This window comes from Populus alba, chromosome 8, assembly GCF_005239225.2.
Source record: "Populus alba chromosome 8, ASM523922v2, whole genome shotgun sequence".
In the NCBI taxonomy this organism is placed as follows: Eukaryota; Viridiplantae; Streptophyta; class Magnoliopsida; order Malpighiales; family Salicaceae; genus Populus; species Populus alba.
Window position 1 is genome coordinate 1,107,715 of NC_133291.1, and position 12,743 is coordinate 1,120,457.

The window sequence follows — 12,743 nt, forward strand, 5'->3', positions numbered from 1 at the left end:
TCTATCAAGGTTCATGCATTCTTCAAGAAAGACTCATTTTATTGCAGCAAAAAGGATACTTAGATACATGAAAGGTACCATTGATCTTGGTATTTTCTATCCAAGATCATCAGAAGAGGCTGTGGAACTAAAAGGCTATACTGACAGTGACTGGGGAGGCTGTGTTGATGATTCAAGAAGCACTTCAGGGTATTTATTCTCACTTAATTCAGGTGTCTTCACTGGAGTTCAAAGAAGCAAGAGATAACGGCTCAGTCCACTGCATAAACAAAGTACATTGTTGTTGCCTCTATTGTCAACCAAGTAATTTGGTTAAGGAAAATGTTAAAGGATTTGGGACATGAACAAGTTGAAACTACTAAAATCATGTGTGATAACAGTTCTATAGTATCAATTTCAAATAATTCAGTCTTTCATGGATGTACAAAGTATATCAAAATCAAGTTTCATTTTACTAGAAAAGTTCAACAATCTAATGAAGTGATACTGATTCATTGTTCTTCCAAAGAACAACTTGCACATATATTTACCAAACCACTACCTAAAAAGAGATTCGAGACATTAAGACAAATGATTGGAATTTGTCATCAAAATGTCAAGGTGGAGTGTTAGACAATTGACATTTTAACTCTAGTGTTTCAGTTTATTTAATTGTTATTCAATCAAGTGTTGTCTGTTTTCTTTTCTTTCATTTTTGTTTTGATTTCATCAAAGTAAATCCCTTATTTTTCTGAGATTGTTGTTGAGTTAGTGGCAGCACATTGTCCACTACAGTTAGTGGCTGTTAACTAGGGAAGTTTGTTAAGTTTTCTCATGTATTTAAAGGCATGTAGTTAATAAAATAATAACCGAGATATTTTATCAAACTCCTTGTGTGTAGTTCATGTTCTTCAAGACCTAGCATTGTTGTTCTTGATTGTGCATCCCTTCACCTGCACAAAACACAGCAACACAATTCTTAAGAATCAACTTACTAGGCCTTAAACTCCACAATAAAATGAGGTGTTTGAAAGGAAGAATAAAACTATTATAAATATTGTTAGAAGTATGTTGAAAGAAAGAAATTGTCCAAAAGAGTTTTGAAGAGATGCAGTAGTGTTATATGTATTTGTTAAATAGGTTTACTACAAAAAAAAAAAAAAAATTAGAAGATTACACCAAAGAAACAAGAAGTATGAAGAAACCATGAGTTGAGGATTTTTAGCAGTGCTGCATATTCCAAAATTCAAGAGGAAAAAAGAACTAATCAGTTTATATGGTTACAAATTGTATAATCCAGTAACCCAGAAGGTGATTATGTCAAGGGTTGAAGTTTGATGAATAGCAGGTGTGGGATTGGAATACTAAACATCAACCACAGAGACTGACAGTAGATGAAGAACAAGTTCAAAAGGATAAAGAACAAATCTAGTATGCACCTTCTTCACCTACTCAAATTGATAGTCATGGTCCTTCAAGTTTAGCTTCAAGAAAGATAAAAAGCATCAAAAAAATATATGATGTAACTAAAAGAATCAACCTAGATAATATTAGTATATTTTGCTTATTTTCAGGTAATGATGTTGTTACCTTTGAAGAAGCTTACCAATAAGCTAAATGGAAGAAGACAGTGAAGGACGGAAAGTGATAAATTCATTTTTGAGTGGCCTTTTGTTCATCTAGACTTATTTGAAGATTTTTCTCAAATTAGCACAAACGTTTTTTTTATAAACAATCATTCTATTATTTAATTTAAATCACATTTTATTAATTTTATTTTTGTGTAACCAATTGTATAATAGAGGCAAAATGAGTCCCGATGAGCGAGTACATGGAATGGAGCGCTCAAGCCCGAGAACACGGAGCACAGGGTATGGTTGATGAAGGGTAAGACGACCAGTGAACAAAACACGAATAGGACAACCCATGAACGAATTTTGTTGCTTATTAATTTATACTTGACAGACTAAATGAATGAAACAATTTGAGAAAACAAATAACACATTGTTATGTCTGCACACTTGATCCGAGAGAATCTTCAAGGAAAAAAAGAAAGGAAAAACTAGTTGACAGCACTGCAAATCCTCCTTATCTGCCCGGAAGATCCAGTGAGAAGACCTATATCTCCCATTTTGATCATGGCAGATCCAAAATCTGATTTGAATCTTGCAGGGTTCCTGCTGTATTCAGAGACAATGCTGTCCGTGGAGCCTCCATTGAAAAGCACTTGATCTGACTGAAGGAGACCCTTGTTTTGCATCAGATTCTTGAAGTAATTGTTGTCGAAAGAATTGGGAGTGACCAAATCGAGCGGGGCTAAGGTTGAGTCGCTGCCAGCACGTGGACATCGCCTCCTGCGGGTGCTAGCGAATCCGGCATCGATATTGCTGTGATTGTATATCCTTTCACGGAAAGTGAAGCATTGAGCTTGTCCGAGAGTATGCGAACCTGACAAGGCAACCATGTCCCTTGCAGTAAGGCCTTTCTTTTGGAAACGAGAAATAAGACTCTCCAGGCTTTCAAAGAAGGCAGGTAACTCTGCGTTGGCTAAAGTTCGACTTGCTGTTGTTGAATCTCTTCTTCCAAGCTTCACCGCGTAGGATGGGCCACCCACCTGTGACATTTTTTCCATAAGAATCATAAACAACAAGTCCTGGTTTTGCAGCTCGCAATACCAACAGCAATAAAGAGATGGATTTAGATATACTCACATAAGCAGACGCATCTCTCGCTGCAACAGCAATGATATCTGCACAAGATACTACTCCGGGACAGATCTTCTCAACTTCAGTTTTTGCTTTGTCTATTACATTATAACCTCTAGCAGAGTTAAGATTGCCGAGGGCAGTCTTTTCACTCTGGATAGAGGGAGTCTCGTCCAGTAAGATGGAGGCATCACAACCCTGCAAAACCAAGGAATAACAACTCATAAGTACACTGGCTCCAAGATAATACATAATCAGAGAGGAGCACTGTGGCTGCCAAAAGTAGTGGCAAAAGTACCTGGACAAAGCAATCGTGAAAGTGCAAGCGGATGAGAGACGCAGCCATTCTCCTGTCGCTCGCAATTGCACTTCTGATAGCAGTTCGGATCGCGCTGAGCGCATTAGGACAGGAGCTGTCGTAAAATGTAGGGGAGAGTTGTGCGTGGCATGCTATGTTCAGCAAGAACAGCATGAACATGAAAGAAGCTGCTGCTCCTGCTTTTGCTGCCATTTTATATGTTTTCAGTTGGAGAAACTAAAGTTTTTAGCGCGCTAAATGTATAGCTAAGTCTGCAAGTGCTGTTACCAAAGCTGTTGGATGATTGAGAGAATTGAGATAGAAGATGGAGAAGAATGCATGGGAGCTTATCTATTTATAGAGTCTGATCAAGCACATTAATCAAGATTTGTCTAGGTAAGATCTGTAAGGCCAAAACGCGTTGAAACTTTTCTAATTTGATGCCTGCATGCCATTCATTAACTTTTTGTTTACACTTCTTGTCGTGACCCATTAATTAATTATTTTGTCTGCATCAAATCCTATCAAATAGTAATCTAATGAGGCTGCTTTGGTATTTTTTAGAGCAATTAGTTGCTCACAGCTGCGGTCTTTTACTAAATTATAACTTTAGATAGTAAAGAAATATGGATAGCCAGAAGCAGGGATTTGTGCTCCGTCGCAATTGTCCGTTTGTCCATCAAAACAAGCATCATTATTTTATTATTTATGTCGCGTTGAAAAGTCAGAGTCAGAAAGCGATTTATATCACCCAAAGCCTTTTATCCCCCTAATTCACATCTGAAAGGAATCTCTTTGACTTCCACTCCACTAAAATCCTACGCTTTTTGCTCCTTCATTTAAAATGCCACCATGCAGTCCAAAACTTGTCACTTGAAATCGATGAAATATAGAGTAATTTGAAATCGATGAAATATGGACTGGTTAAGTACAAAACTTCAATTTCTAGATATAATTAATAGGTTTAGGATAGCGATCATGCATATTAGGTGAAATTATCATCCCTGTCTAGAAAAGATATATACTGCATTAATGGTCTATTTTTTTTTTTTTTAAATCCTTATATACCAAAGTAAACGAAACAAAAGGTGGATTTGGTAAGCTACGCGGTGCCAGCAAGCAGAAAAGGATATGTCAATGAGTATATTACCACCATGCAGCCAAGAAAGGAAAACTAGCCACTTGAAATCGATGAATTATAGAGTAATTAATTTGGCCTGATATTATAGCTGGTTAGTTAGTACGCTTACCGGTCAGTTCCTTCGACGTATTTGAAAAATATGGACTATGACCACATCCATTTAGAAATTAATGCTTGGTTGAAAACTTATATAATTTAATTATCATTTAGAATCATTCCCAGCCTCCACATTTGATCAATTATTTGTTTTTTAGAACTGCTATTTTTTTTACTTTTAAAACCCAATCTAAGGTTAACCCGGGACAAATCTTATTAAATCATAGATTAAGTTACGTTGATTCAGGTCAACCTTATTTTTTTTTAAAAAAAAATATATATCTAAACAATGTCAATTTTAAAATAATTCTTTTTTAAAATGAAAGAGTTCATAAATTTTGACTAAATTTTTTCATGATTGATTAGATTGCTAGTTAATCTAGTTAACTTTTTATTTTTGTTAGAAATCGTCCCGAACAAGGTGTTGAATTACTTGGGTCTCGAGTCAACCTGCCAGAAAAGATTGAGTTTTAAAATAATGCTATTTTTTATAACAAAAAATACAATCAATTGTTTAAAAAATGTAACACTCCTGTTTGTTTTGAAAACTTATTTCGATCACCTCTTTAATTATAATTTCATAATACCAAATGACATGTAAGAGTAAAGAATTTACATCTGCAAGGTGGTTGTAGAATAATTCTATTTAATGTCACTTTATTTTATCATCATTGATGAAATCATATTTTCTTTAAGAAAATAAAGAATTTGTCTTCTTACCACCACGAAACCAGTGAGCTCTCACAAATAAATCTTTCTGAAAATTGTATGGGTAATCATCTCTTTGGAAAATTATCCCTATAGAATTCGTCAATGCTTGTCTTTGAAATTTTCTAATTGTCTCATGATTGAAAAAGTATGTGTTGTCCGTACAAAATCAACGCATATCCCTCATAAAGGACTGAATAAGACACTTGACCAACGTCCTAGAAAACAAGGATGTTTCCATGTAGCACATCGTTGTCCCATATTATATTCACCGCCAGAAAAGGCAGCGTTGGGTGCAGAAAAAAGGGATTTTTTAATAGTGAATTGAAGGATAGAATAATTCTCTAGTTGAATTGGTAAGGACAAAGACGGGTTACCTCATGATGGCATGCAGTCATAAAAAAATCGAACGCGTTACGAGTGTGCTTCATCATCCTTCTATAAAAGGATGAGCTTCCATGCATTCTTCTTCATCTTCTATCCCTTCTCTCAATTCTATATTTGATAACAGCTTGTGATAATCAACTGGATTGATTTGCAAAAGCTATAGATTAATTTTGTGAGAGTAAAAATTAGTCTTGCACTTAGACGACTCAAAGAAATGGCAGCAAAAGCAGGAGCAGCAGCTTCTTTCATGTTCATGCTGTTCTTGCTGAACATAGCATGCCAGGCACAACTCTCCCCTGCATTTTACGACAGCTCCTGTCCTAATGCGCTCAGCGCGATCCGAACTGCTATCAGAAGTGCAATTGCGAGCGACAGGAGAATGGCTGCGTCTCTCATCCGCTTGCACTTTCACGATTGCTTTGTCCAGGTACTTTTGCCACTACTTTTGGCAGCCACAGTGCTCCTCTCTGATTATGTATTATCTTGGAGCCAGTGTACTTATGAGTTGTTATTCCTTGGTTTTGCAGGGTTGTGATGCCTCCATCTTACTGGACGAGACTCCCTCTATCCAGAGTGAAAAGACTGCCCTCGGCAATCTTAACTCTGCTAGAGGTTATAATGTAATAGACAAAGCAAAAACTGAAGTTGAGAAGATCTGTCCCGGAGTAGTATCTTGTGCAGATATCATTGCTGTTGCAGCGAGAGATGCGTCTGCTTATGTGAGTATATCTAAATCCATCTCTTTATTGCTGTTGGTATTGCGAGCTGCAAAACCAGGACTTGTTGTTTATGATTCTTATGGAAAAAATGTCACAGGTGGGTGGCCCATCCTACGCGGTGAAGCTTGGAAGAAGAGATTCAACAACAGCAAGTCGAACTTTAGCCAACGCAGAGTTACCTGCCTTCTTTGAAAGCCTGGAGAGTCTTATTTCTCGTTTCCAAAAGAAAGGCCTTACTGCAAGGGACATGGTTGCCTTGTCAGGTTCGCATACTCTCGGACAAGCTCAATGCTTCACTTTCCGTGAAAGGATATACAATCACAGCAATATCGATGACGGATTCGCTAGCACCCGCAGGAGGCGCTGTCCACGTGGTGGCAGCGACTCAACCTTAGCCCCGCTCGATTTGGTCACTCCCAATTCTTTCGACAACAATTACTTCAAGAATCTGATGCAAAACAAGGGTCTCCTTCAGTCAGATCAAGTGCTTTTCAATGGAGGCTCCACGGACAGCATTGTCTCTGAATACAGCAGGAACCCTGCAAGATTCAAATCAGATTTTGGATCTGCCATGATCAAAATGGGAGATATAGGTCTTCTCACTGGATCTTCCGGGCAGATAAGGAGGATTTGCAGTGCTGTCAACTAGTTTTTCCTTTCTTTTTTTCCTTGAAGATTCTCTCGGATCAAGTGTGCAGACATAACGATGTGTTATTTTTTCTCTCAAATTGTTTCATTCATTTAGTACGTCAAGTATAAATTAATAATCAAGAAAATTCGTTCACGAGCTATCCTATTCGAGTTTTTTTCACTAGTAAGAAAAAAAAAAACGACACTATGTGCTCCTTGTTCCTAGGCTTGAGCGCTTATTATAGAATAAGATTCTAATATAGAATGTTGTAATCATTACAATTACTCATGTATCTATCAAAATAGGATTCTAATATAGGATGTTGTAATCATTACAGTTACTGCAGTGTTCTACTGCCTCTATATAAATAGGAAGGTTGGCTAAGGCACAACCCAACACATTCCATTATTCTCAACTTGGTATCAGAGCCACAAAACCCTAAAATAAATTAAACATAATTTTCTCACAGCCTCCCAACCTCCCTTTTTCAATGGAACAGCCACCACATACATCTTCAAATTCTGCAGCACCAGCAATCCAGCTTTCTTCTTCTCTGACAGTGCAGCCCTCTTCTCTTGCAGCGCCTCCTCTGCTTTCCTCTACTACGTCACCGCCTGGATTCTCCTCTACCATGGCTAGTGAACGCCTCCTCTTGCAGCCCAAGTTTGCTGCCTTTACTGCCGCAAGCATTATCTCCCTTTCTCACACTCATCAAGTCATCTCCTTCAAATTAACAAACACCAATTAGTTATTAACAAATCTACCAATTATTACGTGATCACGAGGTTGTGCCTTATAACAACCTCCAGGTTTCGTTGACTCTTCTCTTCCATCTCATGTCTACAGATTGCACAAATCATTGTATGGTTTGAAACAGATACCGAGAGCATGGTACACTCGTCTAAGTGATTTTTTGCTCTCCATTGGTTTTCGAGCTTCCTAGGCTGACATCTCCCTGTTTATCTTATCTGATGGTACGGCATCTTATGGTTTCCATATCACTCGACGCTCCTCTTTTGCTCTACATGGCTTTACAGATGCAGATTGGGCTGGTAGTATTGATGATCGCAAGTCTACGGGCGGCTATCTTGTCTTTTTTGGTCAGACGCCGATTTCTTGGAAATTCGGTAAGCAACGCACTGTTGCTCGCTCCTCTACTGAGGCTGAGTATAAAGCCCTTGCTGATGGTACCGCTGAAGTCATTTGGCTTCAATACTTGTTAACAGATTTGCAGGTTCCCTCAGTCTCTGCCCCTATCATTTGGTGTGATAAACTTGGTGCTACCTATCTCTCAGCAAATCCTATCTTCCATGCTCGTACTAAGCATGTTGAAGTGGATTATCACTTTGTCCGTGACCGTGTTGCCAAGAAAGAAATTCAGATTCGTTTTATTCCCTCTCGATATCAACTTGCCGATGTCTTCACTAAACCACTTCATGTTGCATCCTTTACTGCTTTTCGATTCAAGCTTCGAGTTGATCCCCCACCCTCAACTTGAGGGGGCATATTATAGAATAGGATTCTAATATAGGATGTTGTAATCATTATAGTTACTCATGTATCTATCAGAATAGGATTCTAATATAGGATATTGTAATCATTACAATTACTCATGTATCTATCATAATAGGATTCTAATATAGGATGTTGTAATCATTACAGTTACTGCAGTGTTCTACTGTCTCTATATAAATAGAAAGGTTGGCTAAGGCACAACCCAACACATTCCATTATTCTCAACTGCGCTTCTTTCCACGGACTCACTCATCGGGACTAATTTTGCCTCTATTATAGAATTGGTTGTGTAATTATTAACCATTTTTGGTGCCACGTAAACCAAAAAATAAAAAAATAAAAGAGAGTACAAAAAATAAATAATGATAGAAGAAAAACTCTCTCTCTCTCTCTCTCTCTCTCTATATATATATATATATATATATATATATATATATATATATATATATATATTAGTTAAGAAAAGCGTACTAGAACTCCTAAAAATTACCTAAAACTAGTTGAGTATCAAAATATACAAAATTTTGGAAATTTGACCATGTTTTTGTTGGTTTATTTTGTTTTCAATTATCCTTGTCACTGATAATGTGATTTGTTGGAATGAAAAAAACATGTTTTAGAGGCCTTAAATGACCATTATAAGATTGAACAATGTTTCTAGGTTTTTTTAGGCACATTTTGGGTTCATGTTTATCCAAAAAAAACATTGTTGTAGGTACTAGTTTTAGGGTTTATTTTGATTCAAATTTGATATTATTTTTAGTAAATAATCTAGGAATTTTAAGTATCAATAACGTGTTTTTTGTGTGTTTTAATTTTTGAATTTCTATTTTGAACCAAACTCATTCTTCACAAAAATCATAATGTTTACGTAATAATCATAGCAAAATAACAATTGATTCTTAATCTATGCTTATTGTGATTAAAACCTTGTCTTTTATTGCTTGAAATCTAGTCTGATTTGATGTTAATGTTGTTGGGTTTACATTTCAATGTTATTGGTGTTCTTCATTCTTTCTGTATTTGATTTGTTTTTCTTGAGAAATTTTGAAGTTTTATGTTTTTCTTATGTTGAATCCTTTTCAGTTTTGGGTCTTTGTTTTACTTTGTTTTCAGCTCAACTCAATCAGGTCAAAACCAGGTCAGTCCTTAAGCCCTGTTTGGTTTGATTTTTTTATTTTTTATTAAGGTTTCTTTGTTTTAAGGGTGTGTTTTGGAAAATACCCTTTAAGTTTGTTTTAGGTAGTTTTTATTTCAAGAAAAACTGTTTTTTTAACCAAACATAGCTTTACAAAAATACAAAAAATATATGTAATAAATAATAAAAATATCTTTTTGTGTGTTGTATACAACCAAGTCTCTTAAAAAAAAATTAAAAAATCATATCTTGTTTAAGGAATAAAATACATGGTATGTTTTATTTTTTAACATGTGTTTTGAATTTAATAACAAATTTAATGAATCCTTGGAATTTAATCAATATTTTAATAATTCATAATAGTATAGTCTTCCTCTCTGTTAAAAAACTCTTAATGCTGAGACTAGTATTAAGCCACGTGAACATATAGACTATCTAAAAATTTATAACCTGAATAAACTAACTAAATAAGTGCCGGAAGTATCAAATTTCCATATTTTTCTATCTTCACTTTTTGAAAAAACTAAACAACGCTTCATCTCTCCAATTAAACTTTCCCGCTTGAGAGAGAGAAGTGAGGAAATTATGAGTAGCAGTGTTACTTCGTTGGATCTTATTGCTGCTCTTTTTTCTTGCTTTCTTTTTTTTCTCGGATCTTATTACGATATCTTGGTTCTTGGCTTTCCATTTTTTTCTCCACTCTTTAATAATGGAGTGAGTTGCATGAAGCAAATTCATTGTCCTAAAGAAAATTTGCGTAGCATGAAAATCTTACCACTTACAAATAATGGAAATATTCTTCCATCAATTATTTACTTACACTACCAGAAAATCTATAAATACAAATGGAAATACGTACCAAGAAAATATTTTTATCGGTAAATTTCCGATGAATTTTACCGATGGAAATATTCCTTAGTATATACTGAGAGAATTACAGTTGGAAAAAAATTTAAAACAAAGCAAAAAAAAATGAGACGTGTCATATTTACCTACGGAATTTATTCTGTCGGTAAATTCATTAGTAAAATGTGAACACTGTTCATCATGTCAATTACAAAGGGAATTATCGACGTAATTTTCCAGAGAGCTCTAGAACCGTTCACTTTTCAATTGCACTGTTAATTATTGTTCTTTACAGATAAAATCACCGACGGATTGAAAATACGTCAGTGTTATTTGGCGGTTTTACAAAAAAATTAAATTAATGTAAAATTTTCATTTAAATATTATAAACGGAATCACCGACGGATTGAAAAATCATCGGTAATTGTTGACAGTTTCTGAAAACTTTTTACGAAATTAAAAATTTAAATTAAATATTACTGATGGAATTACCGATGGAATAATTAAAAAATATTAATATTCAATTATCCGTCTGTAAATCCGTCGATAATGTGCCCCAATAAAAAGCCTGAATCCCCTTATTTCACAAAAGACAGACTCATTTCTTATTCTTATTCTTCTTCTTCTTCACTATATGTAAAAAATATCAATATCTATTTCTTTCTCTTCTTTTCTCTCCTCATCTCCTTCTCTTTTTCTCCATGCTCGGGTATGTCTTCTTCTTCTTTCTTCTTTTACCCTCTTAGTTTTTTTTTTTTAATTAATATGCTTTACAAAATTTTCTCTCTCTCCTTAGCTTCACTTGCACCTACATTAAGGTAATATTTTTCTTTTTTCTTTTTTTTTCATGATTTTTTTCACTAGATTTGTTTTTTTTATTTTATTTTTAATTTTTTTGTTCTTAATAATTGTATAAATGTTGTTGTGAGATTTTTTTTTCATATGAGATCAATTTTTAGTTGATTTATTTATAGAATTTTTAAATTTTTTAGCAATTGCAACTTCATTTTTTTCATATGAATTTTTTTTGTTTTATTTATTTGTTGCAAATTTGTTTGAGTTGATTTTTTTATTCTTTTTTCCAAGTATTTTGAGTATATATTATAGAGTGTTGATTTATGTTAATTTAATTATTTTATAATTTTATAAAATGATTTTTTAAAATGTTTTTAATTAATTACCAATGAAAATTCCATAGGTAATTTAATTGGTAAATCTGTTGGTAATAAAAAAATATATTATTACCGACGCGTTTGTTCCATTAGTAAATCCGTCGGTAATAATATAACGGATTTACTGATGGATAAAAAATTACAGACGAAAGATTTACTGATGAAGCATTTCCGTTAGTGATGTCGTCGGTAAGTTAATTACCGACAGAATATGTGTCTGATGTCGATAAAAAAAATTTATCGGTAAAACTATTAAATCTTGTAGTGTTATTATTTATTGAAAATGATGGAATAGATGCTTCATCTGTCGAAAAACACATCCAAAAAGGACATTATCAAACACGTTCTAACGTGATACAGTTATGTATGCCATCAATTTTGATTTAAAACTAGCGCTTCAAATGTAAAGAGGGCAGTGCAGGACACAGTTACCTTCACTCTTTATTTGTCCTTTTGTCTGTTTCCTGTATCTTTCTTTTTTCTTCTATGCAACAAGATGATCTAAGGTAGGACCTTAAGACAGGATACAAGGAATTTCTATTCTCTTTTCCAGCAGCATTTCGTATTTATTTAGAACACAGAAAGTATGGAATGTGTCATCTCCCTTATCCCTTTCTGCTTCGGTGGAACAACTTGTGGACTCTACTGTTATGTGTGGGTCATGCAGGGATGGATCCAGACTTAGCAAAGTGGGAGGCAAAATCGTAGGCATAACCTGTTTTTTTTTTTTTTTTTTTAGTTTGGGGATTCTGTAAAAATACGTAGAAGTTTTTACAAGTCTACGAGTCATTTTGGAAACTTCTCAATTTTTGATGGGTTAGGACACCTCTTGCCATAGTTGTTAAACCTGGTTTAACAGGTGAACTAAAAAAATCTAAATTCAAAACTTTACCCAATTGAATTTTTTATTAAATCATGCTACACATGTCCTAGTTGACTTAAGTGGGTTTTTAATTATTTTATCGATCTAGGTTATGGGTCATGTACAGTTTAAAAGGGTGGTGATAGACACAGCTACCCCAAACATGAAAGTCAACTCTTCATGCAAAGCAACTGGGTTCATATTAAAGAAAAGCCACATGCACATATTAAAAGAGAAGGATGTTGCTAGTCAACTTTGACTTAGGAATGGCGTTTTGCTTGGCCTAGGACACATGCATGATATTGATGTCTTGGCTTTTTACAATTTTCTTAATAAAAACTGCTCTCTTGTTTTATATAAAAAAAATTAGTTTTCTATCAGAAAGAGGTACAGAGGGCACCTCCTCTAATAATAAACAAAGACCTCCTTGCATGAAGGGCGACTAAGGCATTCTATACATTAACCCAGCCATTGCTAATTTTACTGGCATTTTCAAGCCCTTTCTAGATGATTCCTGGAAAATTCCCTACAGAAGGGTAAGGAAGA

The 12,743-nt window shown here is 34.8% G+C and overlaps 2 protein-coding genes across 2 annotated transcripts; one reads left to right on the forward strand and one right to left on the reverse strand.

Annotated features, from left to right (window-relative positions):
- Window positions 1–1,906: 1,906 nt before the first annotated feature.
- LOC118030494 (lignin-forming anionic peroxidase) lies at window positions 1,907–3,350 on the reverse strand. Its single transcript, XM_035034626.2, has 3 exons — window positions 2,983–3,350; window positions 2,691–2,882; window positions 1,907–2,593 (listed from the first exon to the last, which is right to left on the reverse strand). The coding sequence occupies exons 1-3, from the start codon at window positions 3,193–3,195 to the stop codon at window positions 2,042–2,044; spliced, it is 957 nt and encodes a 318-aa protein (XP_034890517.1). The 5' UTR covers window positions 3,196–3,350; the 3' UTR covers window positions 1,907–2,041.
- A 2,066-nt stretch (window positions 3,351–5,416) lies between these two features.
- Window positions 5,417–6,844, forward strand: LOC118030460 (lignin-forming anionic peroxidase-like). The gene is made up of 3 exons (XM_035034577.2): window positions 5,417–5,741; window positions 5,842–6,033; window positions 6,131–6,844. The coding sequence occupies exons 1-3, from the start codon at window positions 5,529–5,531 to the stop codon at window positions 6,680–6,682; spliced, it is 957 nt and encodes a 318-aa protein (XP_034890468.1). The 5' UTR covers window positions 5,417–5,528; the 3' UTR covers window positions 6,683–6,844.
- The last annotated feature ends 5,899 nt before the right edge of the window (window positions 6,845–12,743 follow it).